The 18,515-nt window shown below is 52.1% G+C and overlaps 1 protein-coding gene across 3 annotated transcripts in view; it reads right to left on the bottom strand.

Annotated features, from left to right (window-relative positions):
- Positions 1 to 493: 493 nt before the first annotated feature.
- The window catches only part of BMP7 (bone morphogenetic protein 7), a 97,946-nt gene continuing 79,924 nt past the window's right edge, over positions 494 to 18,515 (bottom strand). The window contains exons 4-7 of one of the 3 annotated variants that reach the window (XM_025400383.1): positions 15,987 to 16,184; positions 7,032 to 7,108; positions 5,256 to 5,366; positions 494 to 2,840 (exon numbers count right to left, since the gene is read on the bottom strand). In XM_025400383.1, the coding sequence (XP_025256168.1) occupies positions 2,691 to 2,840; positions 5,256 to 5,366; positions 7,032 to 7,108; positions 15,987 to 16,184 (536 nt within the window). In that variant the 3' untranslated portion in view covers positions 494 to 2,690. The remainder of the gene's footprint in view (positions 2,841 to 5,255; positions 5,367 to 7,031; positions 7,109 to 15,986; positions 16,185 to 18,515) is intronic. The other 2 variants (XM_025400384.1, XM_025400386.1) reach the window with 2 other exon arrangements.

Here is an 18,515-nt window from a genome sequence, read left to right as displayed (position 1 = left end):
CCATCCACATCCACAGCCGCGCTCCAGCAGCTGCTCCCCACTGCCCCAATCATTTGCACTGGACAGTGTCAGCTCCGGGGCCGGCACTGCTTTAAAGTTTTGGGTGTGCACCTCCTGCCCTTTTTCTCTCTGTGCTGCCTCTATTTTATTGGGATGACTAAATCTTTCAACTATGTTAGCAGTAAACACAGCTAATTTACCCCCTGCCTCTTTGAAACAGCTGCTGACAGCTGCACTGTAATTCAATCAAGGACCTTTGTAGTGGAGCCTCTACCAAATTCACATGTGTTGTTTGGTTCCATCTCTCCTGCCCAGAGCCCCACACAGCTGCACCAAATATTGACGAGCGCCCACTTCCCCCCAAGGCCTGAATGCTAAACAGTGTGTTCACAGTGGAGGCGAAAGCAGGGAGCTCTCAGCAGTGTGAGAGAACTTCAGTGTCCAGAAACTGAGAGAAAAACACAACACACACAGACAGACACAGGCCAAAGAACCAGAACCAAACGTCTCCTTTTATTGCAAAGTCAAACCCTTTTTATTTTGTCTATTTATACAGAATTTTCACTAAAGACTGTTCGACGCAACAGCCATGAATACATTGGTCCAACCATTAATAAATAGTCTTAAATAAGAAAACAAACAGGTTGAAGGAAAGCAAGCTCGCCATCCTGAACGAGGGATTAAGGGGTGGGGGGTTCAAAAGAGCTTTGGATGGAAATAAATAATCTCTTTGCTTTGTAACAACTATTTACAGGTTTAAATGTACAAATGATGCTAACCAGAGGCTGGTTGGGTCAGTAAGTGGTGAGAAAACCTGCACCAAGAGGGATCACACAAAAAGCCCCAGCTCTGCCGGCAAATGAAACCAAACATAACAAAAAATACTCCTCCCCAGTGACTAGAGAGTGGAGGCTGCAGCCCAAGCTACTAAAGAAGAAAAACATCAAGGAAAATAAAAACAGAGCCCCGGTGTTTCCAGGAACCGTCTGAGTCAAGATGGAGAAACAGTCCCCCACAAGACCGGGCTCCACATGGCCACAGTCTCGGATCACCTTGCTTCCTTTACAGATGCGGAAAACGTTTGTAGACAGTGTAGCCCTCCCCCAGGCCTTGTGTTTGTGGCCGTAGGCTGACTGCGTACTATTTATGGGACTCACCAGCCAAGGCAAGGCGGGCTTACACCAAGAGCCATGTCAGAAATGCCACCTCCAAATCGGGACACTTGGTTAGGATGTTACCCTCAACAAGGCTTCTGTTTGCAATGTGAGTCCAGCACATCCTGCACCCATCAGACCTCCTATTATGCCATCTCCCCCTTACTTCAAGGAGCAAATTTGTTTGCAGAGACTTCTGATCAGGGTCTGCAAATGAAGAGACAGCCACGGGTACCCTTGCCAGGGCCCAGCCTTGGAATGTCGCTGCAGACAAAGACCAGAGGGTCCACTGGGAGGATGTGCAGTACCCCTGCTCACCCCACTCCCGTGGAGAACTAGGCTTCATTTTTTTTTTCTTTTGAGATGGAGTCTCGCTTTGTCACCCAAGCTGGAGTGCAGTGGGGTGATCTCGGCTCACTGCAACCTCCGCCTCCTGGGTTCAAGCGATTCTCCTGCCTCAGCCTCCAGAGTAGCTGGGATTACAGGCGCGTGCCACCATGCCCAGCTGATTTTTGTATTTTTAGTAGAGATGGGGTTTCACCATGTTGGCCAGGCTGGTCTCGAACTCCTGACCTCAAATGATCCGCCCATCTCAGCCTCCCAAAGTGCTGGGATTACAGGCCTGAGCCACCGCGCCTGGCCCATTGGTGCTTTTTAACAACAGGGTTGAGTTGCAAGTTCCATCCTACTTGCTGTCCTTGTACCCTCTGCAATTTCACATGGATTTACTACCACTGGGGCGAGCTGAAAAGCCAATTCCAAATGTCTGCGGGTGTTTCACACACCTAGTTTCATTTCTGCCACTGCAAATCCAGCTGAACAACAGAACATATTTTTCCTCCAAAGGTCAACACACAACCCTCCTCCGAGCAGACATTTGCTCTTTCCCCTCCCACTAGATCTTGGATTTGGGCAAACCTTGGTAAACACTGGACCTCTGCAAGCCTCAGAATGAAACCTGTAGGGAATGGAGAGGGACCTCCCCGCCCTCCACATGACACAGCTTCTGTTTATGCATCAGGATAAACCGAGAAATGGGAATAAATTGTTTAGGAAAATATATCTGTAACATCCTAACCATTTTCATTCATGCGTTTTATTGTGACATTTATTACAGGAACTTCCGGGTCAATTTTCCTTTCGCACAGACACCAATGTGCCCACCCCTTGCCACGCCCCCTTCCTCCCACGGCTGGGTGGCCTGGCTGGCGGGCCCTCATAATTACCTCTGGAAACGAGTCCGTGCATGGCTGAGACTTCCCAGCCAATGACCTGGCCCGGCCATTTTTCTTTATGCGTGTTTTTTTTTTCCCTGCTAGGTTTTGCCTGTACAGCTTGTAGGATCTTGTTCATTGGATGAAAAATTGATCAAAAGCCATATGCTGCTCACGTTTCCTAATACTCTTGCACCTTTAAAGTTGGGGATAGGGAAGGAGAGGTCTCACAAAAGGCAGTTGATCTGCTGGTTCCTGGCCAAGGCGAGCAATGGAGGATCCAGAAAAACTTGGCCCCAAAGGGTCTGAATTCCCGGAGGGGCTAGTGGCAGCCACAGGCCCGAACCACCATGTTTCTGTATTTCTTCAGGATGACGTTGGAGCTGTCATCGAAGTAGAGGACGGAGATGGCATTGAGCTGTGTGGGCGCACAGCAGGGCTTGGGCACCGTTTCCGGGTTGATGAAGTGGACCTGAAACACACACCAAAACATGGGCAGTGGTGAGAAGTGGTGAGTCCTTCTAACTGGCCTCCACGTTTCTATAAAGAAACATCCTGTCTGGGCATAATAAATGACCGCAGGTGACACTCCCCAAGCCAAGCACTCCCTGTTCTAAGCACTTTACCTGGACAACTCAGTTCTGGGATTACCCCTGTTTTGCAGACAAGCGAACCAAAGCATAGAGGTTTTCACACTATGCAGTTGAGAAGGAAGGGGCCAGATCCGACATTCAGGACCAGGTAATTCTCTGTTGGGGAACTGCCCTGTGCACTGCAGAATGCTGAATAGTGTCCCTGACTTGGAGCCACCAGAAGTGCTCCATCTTGCTCATGGGCTTCTCTGTACCTTACAGAGGATGTGGGCCAGGGACACACAAACTCAAATGCCTATGGGTGCCACATGAGTGCCACTGATGAGCAAAGTAGACCAAGGGTAAGACAATAGGGAATAGTGGGGACTAAGGCAAACTAAGGGAAGAGGCCGCCACTCAACCTAAGCTGACGGCAGCCGACCGAGCTCAGTAAATTAGCAGATCTGCCACGTGTCCAAGATAGGCCAGAGATCCCACTGTCCTGTTGTTTTTAATGTGAAACTTCTGAGTTTCCAGCAACTGCAGGTGCCAGGCAAGAGCATCAGTGACTGGCACTCTGTTCCCAGCGTCCAGGCTGTGACCGCTGACACAGGCTAGCATGCTTTGTACACATTTTATGATGGACAATTTCAAACTCTTACACATCCATACCCTTCCCTACCTGCTCCACCTTGAATGATTTTAAAGTAAATTCCAGCCATCAGCTCATTTCCTCTGGAAGCATTTCATCAGAACTCTTTTTTTTTTTTTTTTTGAGAGGGGTTCTCGCGCTGTGTCACCCAGGCTGGAGTGCAGTGGCGCGATCTCGGCTCACTGCAAGCTCCGCCTCCCAGGTTCAGGCCATTCTCCTGCCTCAGCCTCCGAGTAGCTGGGACTACAGGCGCCCGCCACCACGCCCGGCTAGTTTTTTTTTTTTTGTATTTTTAGTAGAGACGGGGTTTCACCATGTTAGCCAGGATGGTCTCGATCTCCTGACCTCGTGATCCGCCCGCCTCGGCCTCCCAAAGTGCTGGGATTACAGGCTTGAGCCACCGCGCCCGGCCTCATCAGAACTCTCTAGAAGACAGTTGTCCCCTTTTAAAAATGACCACAATTGCATCATTTCACAGTCCCTGGAGAATTCACTTTGATCCTGCAGATCTCTGGTGAAATACTGATGGAAGTAGGTGCACACAGGATGATGGCACTCCTGTTCCATGGGCCATGAAGGCAGCGGTTGGAGAAGGATAGAGATGTGTCCCCTGGCGGCTGGGGAGACATGCCTGGCACCTTCCAGGGGATACTGGCACAGCATAGCACATCCAGACCAAGGAACACGTTGGGGAGGACTCTTCCCTTTCCAGCCTAAGGACCTTCAATCCCAAGTAGGGCTTTGGAGTTTACAATTGAGGAGGGGAGAGAGGGCTTTGGAAAATCAATGCTTAAAAAAGCAAACAAAGAAACAAAAACCCTTACCCTCAAAGAGCAGAACCAAATGAAAGGGAGAGATGAGATTTTTCTCCAGGATTTAACACACAGGACAGGGGCAAGAAAAGGAGGCAGATTACTAAATGAAAGGAGGGAGTAGTCCCAGTAGTGAGCTCTCTGTCACTAGAAGCATTCAAGGCAGGGTGGATGATCAGTTGGCGGGAAAGGTTCAGATGATGTTCATGGCAGGGAGCTACATAACCAAGGTCCTTGAACCTTGGATTCTAAGCAAAAGAACACAATCCCTATAGCTCTTATCACTATGGTTGCTGTTGGCAGAGCAGGAATAACATCTGCTGAGTGTCGCCATGTGCTGGGCACGTTCATCTCATTATCACACAGAATCTTCCCAGTGACCCCACTGAAATTTTACTCGAAATGGCCCCGTGGGTCCCCACTCATCTCTCCATCCCATTATTCTGCTGGCCAGCTTCTGATCAGTCTGCCCCTCGCTGAAATCTCTCATCTGTTTACCTGTTTCCTCTACAGGAAAATGAAGCAGGGCCCAGTGCCCTGTTAGGCACAGTAACCAGCACCCACAATACTACAAGCATCCTCAAAGGAGCCCATAAAACTTTCAGTTACTTTTAAAATTGGGAGAAATAAATGTACTTCAGGGTCAAAGATTATACTCCTCTTTATACCAAACCAGTCATAAAATACAACTTTTGCTTCTTTTTTTTTTAATGGGGCAAGGAGCCCCTGAAGGTCATGACATGGCAATGGGCTGACATCTACTCAGGCCCCAGCTTGGAGGCAGCAGGATCTGGGGGCCCCGCAGCCTGCCCGGCCCAGGTAACCACACCCCAAGATAGCGTGACACCCACCAGTGTCTGCACGATGGCGTGGTTGGTGGCGTTCATGTAGGAGTTCAGAGGGAAGGCACACTCCCCCTCACAGTAGTAGGCAGCGTAGCCCTCAGGCGCGATGATCCAGTCCTGCAGAGGAGAAGAGAGTGTGGGAAACCATGCGGAAGGCCTGAGCCACATCATCCCAACCCCCATGCTGGCCAGAAGCCACCACGCCAGGCTCACGACCTGAGGATGAAGGCTCAGACCATGCCTTCTGAGCAGCAGGGGGCCCGGCAGCGGCAGGAAACATGGGTGGCCTCTCATGGTCCCACAAGAATGGAAAGAAGGACCATTCTATAGTCTTGGCCTACAGTCCAAGCTACTTGGGAGACTGAGTGGGAAGACAGCTCAAAGCTGCAGTGAGCTATGATCACACCACTGCACCCCAGCCTGGGTGACAGAGCAAGACCCCATTTCTAAAAAAAAAAAACCATAAAATAAACATGAAGGAAAGCCCCACAGAGCTTGGCTGATCGTAAAATGGACATCCATGGCTGTGTCTTCTGGACAGAAGGTGGCACAGCAAGGAGCCTCTGGTGTGAGGCAGTCATCAGCTCTACCTGCCACTAGGTGGTCATACTCTGGCAGTTCACCTTAAACCAACCTCCATGCCTTGGTGTGCCCACCTGCCAGAGAGGCTAATAACTCCTAATGGCGTCACCCATGCTGGCTCAGGATGAGAATTCAGTGACAGTGTAGACAGGTCTGTACACTGGTCAGGAAGGGATCCATGTGCCATACCTGCCTCTAGGGTCTGGGTGGCGCAGAAACGTTGCCCAATAATCAATACACTCCTTGGTGAGGCTTAAGCGCATGGAATCTTCCAGCAGGGGCCCCTGGAGTTTGGGTTCTGTCCCAGCAGCAGGTGGATGTGGTCATCAGTCCCGAGGGCAGGCTCACAGGAGGGCTCAGAGCTGGCTGTGTGTGTGCACGCCCTGAGTGTGTCTGGGCATAATCCCCAGGGAAGATTCTGGACTCTCCCACTGAACTACAAGCTCCCTGAGGGTAGAATACCACCACTTGCCCTGATGACCTCATGACAATACCCTCTCCAGGGATATTTGAGCCCCACGGGGCAGATACATTGCAATGTTCAATGCTGCATCTCCGATCCGGTACCAGAACAGGGCCCAGAATGCTGCAGATGCTGCACGATTGCTGAATGAGAATCACACCAGAGCTCACAGCCGACACATGGTGGATCAGATGACCTTCACTCCTCTCCTAGGATTCATCCCCTGCCTTTTGCCTCACTCCATGCAGATGGCTCCAGAGGGGGCAGCCATGTGCCAGTAACATGACCACATCCCTAAGACAGTTGACTGGTCCAGGAACAATGGCCTGAACCAAGTTGGGCAGATCCATCCCTCCCGTGGGAATGGGAATGGGATGAGGACAGAGGGCAGAGGGGGAGATGGCTCCCCAGGTATCTGGATTCAAATACACAGCCCGGCATCCTCTTGAGAAGCAGCCAGCCGACAGATGGGAATGAGGTGCATGCAGAGAATGGGGTTTAGAGTTCAAAGTGTTTGGGTTCCTGGTTCGAGTTCAAGTCTCAAACACATTTCTGCTCTTGGACTTCATGAGGCCTCCCTGTATCCTTAGCCCAAGTCCCCTTCTGCAGCGAGGCCACTTGATACTGTAGTCTTAACTGGCAGAGAGATAAGAAATAGGACCGAGCACAGACCCGCTGCCTCGTGGGAACCCACGCCAGAGGCCCCATGCCCAAGACAGACCCAGCCAGCCCCTTACCTGCCAGCCCAGGTCTCGGAAGCTGACATACAGCTCGTGCTTCTTACAGGCCTGCCTCTGGTCACTGCTGCTGTTCTCTGCGTTGACAAGGAAGTGAAGAAGCAGAGCCCAGTGAGGAGAAAGAAACACACACACATCAAAAGTTCCCTCCATCTTAGCTGGTGATGTGAACAGCAACCAAGCACAGATGGCTGAGGGGTAAATTTCCTGATTCAAAAGCCAGTTCAAGGGTCTAACTGCCTTAATACTCATTTCTACCCCCAGCAAATGCCCTACTAAGGGAGGTGCCAATGCCCCCATTCCTCTCTCACGCAGTCTTATCCCATAATACTTTCTGGATCCTTCTGCGGACACTGGTTTCTTTTATACACGTGTGTTGTTTAAATGCTGACATCTGCCTGGATTCCATAAGGGACTCAAACCCCATCCACCTCCCACAGTGCCACTGCAGGGGCCCTGCTCAAAGAGATCTGCTTATGAACGACCTCGACGTGTGAGGCCCCAACACACTCATCCCTCTGCAGGGGCAAGAGGATGCGGGGACAAGGCCTGGGACAAGCCCCCATCACCACCACCAGCAATAAGCAATGAGACAGCAAAGAGTCAAAACCTGATGACCTTTCAGAGAAAAACACTCCTGAGGTTTCTTTGAGCAGTGAAAATTACACACTGGGATTTTCCAGAACTATGTAAGTTTGTAAGCATTTGGGTCAGGGCCTGAGCACTTGTAAACACTGCAGAAGTTTCTGTCTGTCTGTCTGTCTCTCTCACACACACTGCAACCTTCCTTCCACCCCACGGAAGAGGGATTGCTTTTTTCTTAGTCATGACCTGTCTTTCTTCCACCTACAACTTCCCAGGGGCTCTCTGTCATACTCAGAGCAGGGCCCAGTGTGCTCTGACAACTGATTAATCAAACACCAAGCTCACTCCCACCGCAGGGCCTTTGCGTGTGCCGTTTCCTTGACCTGCAACGCCCCTTCCTGCAGTCTTTGTTGTATCTGGCTCAAGCCTTGGTTCCAATGTCACCTCCTCAAAGAGGTTTTGTAAAGTCACTATTGGATCCCCAAAGCTAAGCTCATCAGTGCACATCCTGTCCAGGAGTCAGGAAGTGGTTCAGGGAAGGGCAAGTGACCCGGCACAAACTAAAAGAGATCGGGACTTCCGGAAACAGTCCCCCCGTTCCTAAGACAGACCCATGGGGAGACATTCATTCTCTTCCTCCTACTGCCAGGGAGCAAAAAATAATGAAGCTCCCCTGGCTGTCCCCATGGCCAACTGCAGCTGTGGCCTTGAGAGGAAGCAGCACTGAAGATGGTGGGGTGGGGGCAGAAGGAGCTGGGGCTCGGAGGACACTGTTGAGCTCCTGGATCCACCAACCCTAATGTCCACCCAACCTCGGCTCTGTGGGCTGATGAATTTTGTACGGTTGAAGCGCGTTTGACTTGGGTTTCTGATATCTGCAGCCAACCCTCAACCCATCCCAACTGGCCGCCCTATGAAGGCTCATCCCACATAGAAAATGGTGGTCAGTTTGAGCTCAGGTGTCACCCTTAGAGGTGTAGACCCTGGAGCACAGTCAGCCTCTGAGTGGAGTCTAACCTGTGAGTCAAGACCAGACCCTGGAGACTGCTCCAGCTATGGAGTCCAACCCCAGCTCTCCTAGATCTTGGACTCCTGGTTTGCAAAATGAAGAGAGCTCCTATACCTCCTGGGGTAACCTTGAGTGTTCATGTCAGTTTCATATTTTATTCTTCTTCTAGCCCACTTGCTAGGGAAATCTAAAACTACACACACTCTCCATTCACACACACACACCTGTTAACTATTTGAATGCATGGCTGTTTCCTCCACACCCACAACATGCCCAACATGCCATTAGGGTATATATCAAAGAGTGGAACATCACTCAATTTTTGACTTTTCTCTGATTCACGAGAATTCTATCTGCATGATTTCTAGGATAATGAGAAATGGTAAGATAAGAAGGGCATCGTTGAACTCCCTTCCCTGAGCCTCACTTTCCTCATCTGTAAAATGGGTGGGACAGGAGTGGTGCAGTAAGCTAGCCTCCCATGGACCACACACTGCAAATTAGGACACCTCCTCAGACACAGACTGGACATTCTGTTGGTCCTGGAAACCTTCAGTGTGTAGCCGTCTTAGCTACCCCATGACTGAGAACAATTCTGGAATGAAATGGGCTAGAGACAGCGAGCGAGAGTAGAAAGCAGAAAGGAGGAGAAAGAAGAGTGTTGAGGAGGAAGGAGGCAGGAGAGGGGAGAACAGCATGGAGAGTACAGGAGTCGGGAACCTGCCTCCAAGGCTCAGGCTGAGACAGGAGCACCATGCTCCCTGCTGGGGACTGAAAAGCAGGTTGCTTTTGTTTTCATCAGCAATTTTTTTTTTTTTTTTTGAGACAGTCTTGCTCTGTTGACCAGGCTGGAGTACAGTGGTGCAATCTTGGCTCACTGCAACCTCTGCCTCCTGGGTTCAAGCGATTCTCCTGCCTCAGCCTCCCAAGTAGCTGGGACTATACGCACTCATCACCATGCCCGGCTAATTTTTGTATATTTAGTAGAGATGGGGTTTCACCATGTTGGCCAGGCTGGTCACAAACTCCTGACCTCAGGTGATCCGCCCGCCTTGGCCTCCAAAATGCCATTTTTGAATGTATCTATTTATATAGATATAAAATTTATCTACAGTTCAGAAAAGCAATGTGGAAAGATATGCACACCAATGAGGAAATTACATTTAATTGATTATAACCGAATCACGTGTTTAGACCTGGTCCTGAGGAGACACTCGAGACTCTCTGCGAAGTGACCTCTGTGAAGGCTGGGGCGGGGCAGGTGGCCTCCAGGCTGTGAGGTGGGAGCGCTTGCCCTGGGTGCCCTGCCCTCACGGCCTGCATGCCTGGTGGAGTCATTCATTCAGCCATTGCTAGGGGCTGCTTCCTAGTGTACAGGCATGAGATGAGTCCCGGGTGTAAGACAGCAAAGGCCTGCCACTCAGGGGCTTTTCCAGAACGAGAGGCGGGTCATAGGTAAGTGAGTGCACATGACTTACACGGAGATGAGGGCTACAGAGGAAGACAAGGCAGGAGAGCTGCAGCGAGTGGGCATGCTGCAGGGGGTGCCGGCAGGCGCTCTTCTGAGGAGGTGACGTGTGGATAAGAACCAAAAGGAAGTGAGATAGGAGGGTGGGGAGGCATCCAAGGGCGAGGCATTCCTGGATGAGGATGCCGAGCAGCGGGGACGAGGCGCCCTCCATGCCTGAGGCCGCTGGAGCAGCATCGGACAGAGGATCGGAAGCAGGCACTGAGCCCCACAAGGAATGAGAAAGCTGGGGCCTGGGTCAGCAGACTGCGTGGGCAGAGGGAAGATCAGCGTGGCTGGAACCAGCCCCCAAGGCTCAATGCTGCAAGGGGGTGCTCAGAGTGGATGGAGGCAGCCAGGGGGAGCCCGGAGGCCCCTAGTCCCCACCCTCAGTGGGGGAGTAGCAGGGCTGGGAGAGAGAGAACCAGCTCTGAGGCAGCAGGGACCTCCCCAGGGCCAGGGTGTCCTCAACATGAGAAGGTCAAGGTCAAAGAACCATCAGGGAAGAGCCCAAACAGCTGGACTCTACAGCCTGCCCTCGAGAACACACAGACGCCAAGCAGAAACCTAAGATGGCCTTTGTGGCTGCAGCAATGCCCAGGGCCACAGGTAGCCACGCCCCTCCACGACTCTCCTCCCTCTTCCCTATGGAGAGGCAGAAGGCAGGGCAGAGGAGAAGGAACATCCCCTCAGCTCAAGGAAGTGTCGGGTGAAGCTGCTAGCTGGAGCCAGGGACATTGCTGACTCCTTGGTGTCCTGAGTCAAGGAGGATTCTGAAGCTGCGTGCAGGTTCCCTCAGAAGGAAGTCCCATGATCTATTAGCAATGTCTGTCATGAGCACAGGAGGGGCCATGATCTATTAGCAATGTCTGTCATGAGCACAGGAGGGGCAAGGAGTGGCCTGAGTGCTACTTTCCCCAACCCTGTCTTAAAACAAAGCCACGACATTTGGCATAACTTAGTTCAAACCCAAGGCCAAACAGACCAAGGCTGAGCACAGCTCATGAAGCTAGTTGTGGTGTGCGAGTGAGGCGTGGGCACTGGCCCTGCCACCAAGAATCCCAGACCCTGCTCTGTACTTCCAGGGCTCTTTGATGATGGCTGTCCCAGCAGAAAGTGGCCGGAGCTCCAGTGTATCCTTAGGACTTATTAGCAGGAAAGCAAGGAAAGGAAACAAAAGAGAGACTCCCAGCTCCCCTGTCCCTCCAAGCCTGCCCCACCCACCCCAAAGCAACAGAACGTGAGCAGGAGACAGCCCAGATGCCAGCACTGTGGATTCATCCACCTCCTCAACCCCCTGCCTGGGCCGCAGACAAGTCTGGACTGGTGCTCAGGCTCAGCTCCCGCCCCCACGGGTCACCTGGTAAAGGCGGCTGCTTACCAGGGAGCTGGGTCCAAACGTGGGTGGGGAGAAGGAAGTGCAGGGACCCAGTTTCTCAACCCCAAACTGCACCATCTGAAGAGCATGTGAAGCCCCGGGGAAGGGGGCTGGTGGGCAGGAAAGCGAGCTCCACGTGGGGTAGCGTGCCAGAGCATGTGCCCCCGCTCCGGCACACACAAGGCTGCCGAGATTCAACTTGTGTGGCCCCACGGCAGGGCTCCAGCCCATCACGGGGGTGGGGGGGCAGAGGGGAACGAGCGATTCAAAGGGGCAGGCACACAGGCACACATACTCATACTCACACTCAGGGACTCTGGCCTAAGCCTAGGGTGGGGCCGGGCCTCGGTATTCTTTATTTTTACTTTTTTCTTAACTTCCAGGCAGGTTTTAGAAGAACTTCAAACAGGGCCACGAGCGATCTGCGGGAAGGAGGCAGGTTCCCAGCAATGACTTTCTGCCATGGGAAACAGTGAGAGCCCTGTCCTGGGAGCTGTGTAAATGGAGACTTGGTGGAGCTTTGATGAGGAGGTGGTGGGGAAAATCAGACTGAATTCTAAACCTGCGAGGCCTAGTTCCTCTCCCCCTCGTTACCCAGGTGTGTGCACCCGATGGAGCTCCAAGACACGGAAGTCTTCGCCGGGATGGAGTTTGCTGCACTTCCTGCCTGGATGATCTGTAAAAATCCTCTAGGGAGTCTCCAGGCTCCGAGCACCCCCTCGGCACCTACCCTGTTCCTCACCTTTCTTAGAGCAGCCAGAATGATCTTATCACCTGCACCGCACACCTCAGCTTGAATCTCTGCAAAGACTTCTGAACATGCTTGGCATGAAGTTCAAATTCAAGGCTCTCAAGAGAAGGCCTGACTCACCACCCTCGCTCCCCTCCCCTGCTTCAGCCCCCACAGCCTCCTCCCCCCTCCCCAAAGCTTCCAGGAAACCCACAGCACAGGCCTCTGCCCCTGCAGGTCTCACAGCCCAGAGCAACCTCTCCGGACCAGCCTGGCCTCATGGGCACCCACTGGGCCCAGAGCTCTCAGCTCACTCACCACAAAATCTTGTCTGCACCCCTCGGGATGGGCTGGGTTCCCTGGGCACCACCCTGACTCTGGGCCTGTTACTATGTATGGATGTGAATGGCAACCCCCTCCTTTCTGTCCTAAATTAACACCCCTAAGGGCAGCCTTTGTGTGGGTGTTCAGCATTGAACCCCAGCCTTCAAGAGTCCAGCATAAAAGAGGCTTTAAATACAAATGAAGAAATTCAGTTGGTTTTTGATTTGGGAGACCACAGACCCCTCTGAGACACCTGGAAAAATGGATCCACCTGCCAGAAAAGAAAATACACAGAATCCCTACACGCACTCTGGGCCACACAGACGCACTGAGGTCCATCTGGGGGCCCCAGGACATCTGCCAGGGGTCAGGAAGCCTTGTCTGAAAAAGGCCACCAACCCTGCTGACCTGCCTTCTCCCTTGAAAAGTAAAATGAACATAAATTTCAAGCTAGGCTAGGTGAGGAGGAAGAAGCTATTGGCACTAGAGGGTTAGTTTGGGGGTGGGGCTGCTGCTGTCCTCTCACCAGGACCTTTCTCGATAGCCCCCTGCTCCCCTTGGGTGCTTCCTGGGACCAACCGCAGGCCCCAGAGCTGATAAGCAGATAATAGCTTCCCACATAGCGGCAGGGCAGATTTGCACCTCAGACTTTTTTCTGCCTTGTGATCAACCTGGAGCCAAGAAGGCTGCAACTCCTCCTGAGCCGGCCCCCAGACGGCTGTGTCCCAGCTCCTTAGCAGGATGAGAGAAGCACTCTGAGGAGGCCAGGAGCACTAACTTGCCTGTAATCTCAGTACTTTGGGAGGCAAAAGTGGGAGGATAGCTTGAGCCTAAGAGCTCCAGACCAGCCTAGGCAATAGAGGGAGGCCCCGTCTCTACAAAAAACAGCCAGCTGTGGTGGCATCCATCTATAGTCGCAACCACCCGGGAGGCTCAGGGGGGAGGATTGCTCGAGCCCAGGAGGTCAAGACTGCAGTAAGCCATGCTCACACCACTGCCCTCCAGCCTGGGCAACGACGCAAGACCCTGTCTCTAAAAAAGAAAAGAAAAGAAAGAAAGAGAAAGAGAATCACTTTGCCAACAAAGATGTATTCTTTCCTATTACTGCTTTAACAAATTACCAAACAAATTATCAAAACAATACAAACGGATGATAGCTCTGTGGCTCTGTAAGTCCAACACCAGTCTCAGCAGGTAAATGCAAGTGTGGGCAAGATGGGTTCCTTCTGGGGGCTCTAGGGGAGGATCCCTTCCTTGCCTTGTGCAGCTTCTCCAGGCCACCTGCATCACAGGGCTGGTAGCCCCGCTCATCTCCACCCCTCTGTCCTCTGTGCTCACATGGCTCCAACCACAGCTCGCAAAGGCTCTCTCCTATAAGGACTGATAGGGCCACCCTGCTACACAGAGCCCGCGTATTGGAAGGCCAGCTGATTAGCACCTGTGATTCCAAGGGCAGCCTTAACTCCCCTTCGCCCTGGAGGGTGACACGTTCACAGGTTCCAGAGATTAAGACACTGGCATCTTGGAGAGGCTGTTGCCCTGCTCATTGCAAATGGCTTCCTGAAGAGCCAGAGAAACAGCACCCCCAGGCAGCAGCTCCCCTGGCCGGCGGGATGGGACTGGGGATAGGGAGCAAACTGGGTTCCTTGGATCTGGGGGTGGGTGTCACCCCTCCAGTCCACTGGAAAATGGTTTGTTGTGAGGTTCATTGATTCGAAGCTTTGGTTTTGGTCTGGGAGGAGTCCAGATGCATCTTCTGGCAGACTTGACACTGCATGTGGTGGGGCCTGAGCCAGGCAAGGGGTGTGGGAGGGCTGTCCACAGACGCCCACAGTGCCAGCAGGGCTGGTCCAGGCCAGCCCGCCCCCAAAGCCCAAAACCAGAATGCACCTTCTTGGGACCCCAGCACCCGCAGGCCACCACAGGCTGTCAATGTCGGTTCCCCAATCAGCCTATGGGGAAAGGGATTGCACCCCAGCCACAGCCCCAGTGCCCGGGACAAAACCAGGCTCCTGTGGGGGCCCCACAAATGCCTGGTGACTTGTCAGAAAGCACTCAGTGGGATTGCTGGGGACACTGAAGCTCATCCAGGCCAGGCAGATGGCCCTGGCAACGTCCAACAGGAAAGAGGGCCTGGGGCAAGGGACAACCCAGACCCCAGAGACCCAATCCCAGGGCTGCCACTTACCTACACCATGCCCTTAGACAAACCACTTACCCTCTTCGAGCCTCAGTTTTCCTCTCTGTGAAGTGGGAGGCCATCTACCTCAGAGCCTCAAGAACCACACAACATGATGGGCTAAAAGCTGTCTGCTCTAGAGGACCTGCAGAGTGCGACCCCCTGGAAGTCTCCTTCGCACAATGCCTTAACTTTACTTATATTTACTGTTAATGTTTGATTTGCTTGCAATGAAAATATTAGCTTTAATTTTTAAAAAATTTATTGTAAAGAAACATTTCAAACAAACTGAAAAGTATTGCAAATCATATATTCTTTTTTTTTTGAGACAGAGTCTCGCTCTGTCGCCCAGGCTGGAGTGCAGTGGCACGATCTTGGCTCACTGCATGCTCCGCCTCCTGGGTTCATGCCATTCTCCTGCCTCAGACTCCTGAGTAGCACAAATCATATATTCTTTAAACACCTACCACCTGGCCGGGTGCAGTGGCTCACGCCTATAATCCCAGCACTTTGGGAGGCCAAGGCAGGTGGATCACTTGAGGTCAGGAGTTTGAGACCAGCCTGGCCAACATGGTGAAACCCTGTCTCTACTAAAAAAATACAAAAATTAGCTGGACACAGTGGCGCACACCCATAGTCCCAGCTACTCGGGAGGCTGAGACTGGAGAATCACTTGAACCTGGGAGGCAGAAGTTGCAGTAAGCTGAGATCGCACCACTGCACTCCAGCCTGGGTGACAGAGTAAGACTTTGTCTCAAAAAACAAAAAACCATATATATATATACACACACACATACAAATATACATATATACATATATATTTATCAAGTATTAAAGTTTGCCATGAATTTAAAATATGTTTCATTTTATGAAATAAAGAAACAGCAAATTCTACCTCCCCATTTCTTCCTCCCCCTCCTTCCATGGGGTAAGCTCCCCGGGGGTCTTCCCATCCATGTTTCAGAGTCTTCCTTCATCTCTGTGTAGCTGCAAGCGCTGCCATTGTTCTGTCTATTTAAATATCTACACGCTTGGCATTGTATTGTACTAATGTTTTGCAACTTGCATTTTTAAGCTAGTTTATTACTTTTACAGAATTAAGATGCTCTGTGTAGGGAAGGATTTTCTTCCTGAGCCATCTGGCGAGCACCTGAATGGATTTTGAGTCAGTCCCCTGCTGGGTCCCGCTGGGGCCCTGCTGGGTTCCTGTGGTGAGTCTGTGATCCCCCCTACCTGGGCGTACCTGCCACATTGGCCATCCGCAGGGCTTCCTGGTTCTTGGGCGTCTTGGAGCGGTTCTGGCTGCGCTGTTTGCTCCCCGTGGACCGGATGCTGCGGAAGTGGACCTCCGTGGCCTTGAAGAAAGCCACCATGAAGGGCTGCTTATTCTGGGGCCCGTGCCGCCCAATCAGGCCCGCCAACTTGGGGTTGATGCTCTGCCCTGGACAGGAAGCAGCCAAGTGCACAGAAGAGTAGTTACAGGAGGGCCACGAGCGGGACAGGGCTGCAGAGACGCTACGCCTCCCGGTTCATTCATGAACTCTTTATTCCTCCATCCAGCAAGTATTTATTGAGCACTCACTCTAGGCCAGGTACTGTTTAAGGAACTTGGAACACAACTGCGAGAGCAGCCAAGAAAACGTCCTGTTCTCTGGGTTTCCATGCAAGTGGGGAAGGCAGGCAGGAAATATAAGGGGTGGGGAACCAGGCTGAGGGCTGCGGAAGGTGGCAAGCTAGCGAACCCCATAAGTGCCACTCACATTCCATTGGCCAAAGCAGGTCATGGTATCTGCCTAATATCAGGGAGTTGGGGGGCAATCTTGCTCTGTGCCAGGGAAGGTGGGAGCAACTGCAAACAACCCTAATGACTACAGGGGCCATCTCAGTAGAGATCTGGGTAACAGTGAGTGAGGGGGCTCAGTGGATGTTTGGGAAGAGTGTATTCCAGGCAGAGGGAACTGCAGAGGTGAATGTATGGGGGCGGGAGTGAGGAGGGTGTGTTCAAGGGGCAGGGGTGAGTAGCAGGGACAACTGGGAGGGGCAGAAGGGGCACGAGTCAGGTTGGGTCCTATGGGCAACACGAGCACCTGCCTCAGCCCAGTGTCCTGCGTGGCTGGTGTCCCCTAAAATTCACACCCATGAGCACCTGCCTCAGCCCAGTGTCCTGCATTGCTGGTGTCCCCTAAAATTCACACCCACGAGCACCTGCCTCAGCCCACTGTCCTGCATTGCTGGTGTCCCCTAAAATTCACACCTACACAGAACCTCAGGATGTGACCTCATTTGGAAGCATGGTCTTTGCAGATGTGCTGTGGTCAATTAAAATAAGCTCATACTGGATTAGGATGAGCGTTAATCCAGTGACTAGTGTCCCCATAAGAAGGCCACATAAAGACACAGATGCAAACAGCCCGGGGAAGACAGAGGCCATGAAGCACCAAAGATTGCCAGGAGCCACTGAAGCTGGAAGAGGCAAGGAGGGATTCCTCCCTAGAGCCTTTGTAAGAGGACAACCCTGTGGCACCTTGACTTTGGACTTCTAGCCTCCAGACTGTGAGAGAATAAAGCCCTGTTGTTTCAAGCCACCCACTGAGTGGAACTTTACATCCAGGGCCCTGGTTAGGACACCAAGGCACTCTGCAAGAAGTGAGAACCACTAGGGTAGGACTTTCAGTGGTTTTTATAAGGTCACTCAGGCTGCCCCTGGAGACCCGACTGCAGGGGTCAACCTGGAAGCAGGGAGACCAAGTGGAGGCAACAGAATGGTTCAGGTCAGAGGTGACGTGAGACTGGACCGAGGGTGGTGGGGAGGGAGGCTGGTGAGAAATGGCCAGATCCTCAAGAGTTCATTTTTAAAATCCACCTTTAGAATTTATTTTGGTTTTAACTTTTTGCTGTGAAATGATTACAGATTCACAGGAAGTTGAAAGACGATGTACAGGGAGGTCCCAAGTGCCCTTCATCCAGTTTCCCCCAAAGGTGACGTCTCAAATAACGAGAACACAGCCTCCAAACCAGGAAAGTGGCAGATTTAGGACTGAATTTGGGGAGGGATTATAAAAGGTGTGAGATAAAGGGGAGTCTCATGAGACTGGCATGCTCTTGGCCCAAGCCCCTGGAAGAAGAGAGGGGCTATTTACCAAGGTAGGGAAACTGACGCAATGGAGCATAAGCTGGGAAATAGAGGGTAGAAGACAAAATGCAGTTTGGTTTAGCAGATATTATCTGAAATCCCTACTTGACACCAAAAGGAAGGTGTCAGGTGGGCAGCAGAGGTCTGGCCTAGGCTTGATCAATTGATCAATTGGAAGAGATGAGCTCTGGGCTAGTAAGGGGGGCAGCCGGGCCCAGGCCAGACCGTCTGGGTTCAAAGCCCTGCCTCTGTCACTTAATGCACAGCTGGGGCTCAGGGCAGAGCTTTGTGCACCCTAAGTGCTCAATAAATGCTAGCTCGGGGCAGAGCTTTGCACACCCTAAGTACTCAATAAATGCTAGCTCAGGGCAGTGGTCCAGATAGTAATGTAAGCTTGGGCATCCCCAGCATGGCGATGGGATTTAAAGCCAGAGGACTGGATGAGCTCGCCTGGGGAAAGTGTGCAGCCTGAGAAGCAATGTGAACACTGAGCCTAGGTGGCCTCTGTCTTCCACTGAGAGGTCAGGAGAATGCAGTGGAGACTGTGCAGGAGTACCCGGTAAGGAAGGATCTGAAAGAAGCTTAGGCAGGAAGAATGGGGACACCAGCAGGGTATGGGGTCCCGGAAAACAGGGGAGG

This window comes from Theropithecus gelada, chromosome 10 (genome assembly GCF_003255815.1).
Source record: "Theropithecus gelada isolate Dixy chromosome 10, Tgel_1.0, whole genome shotgun sequence".
In the NCBI taxonomy this organism is placed as follows: Eukaryota; Metazoa; Chordata; class Mammalia; order Primates; family Cercopithecidae; genus Theropithecus; species Theropithecus gelada.
Note: the sequence above shows the minus strand (reverse complement) of the source record. Positions and strands in the feature narration are given on the sequence as shown.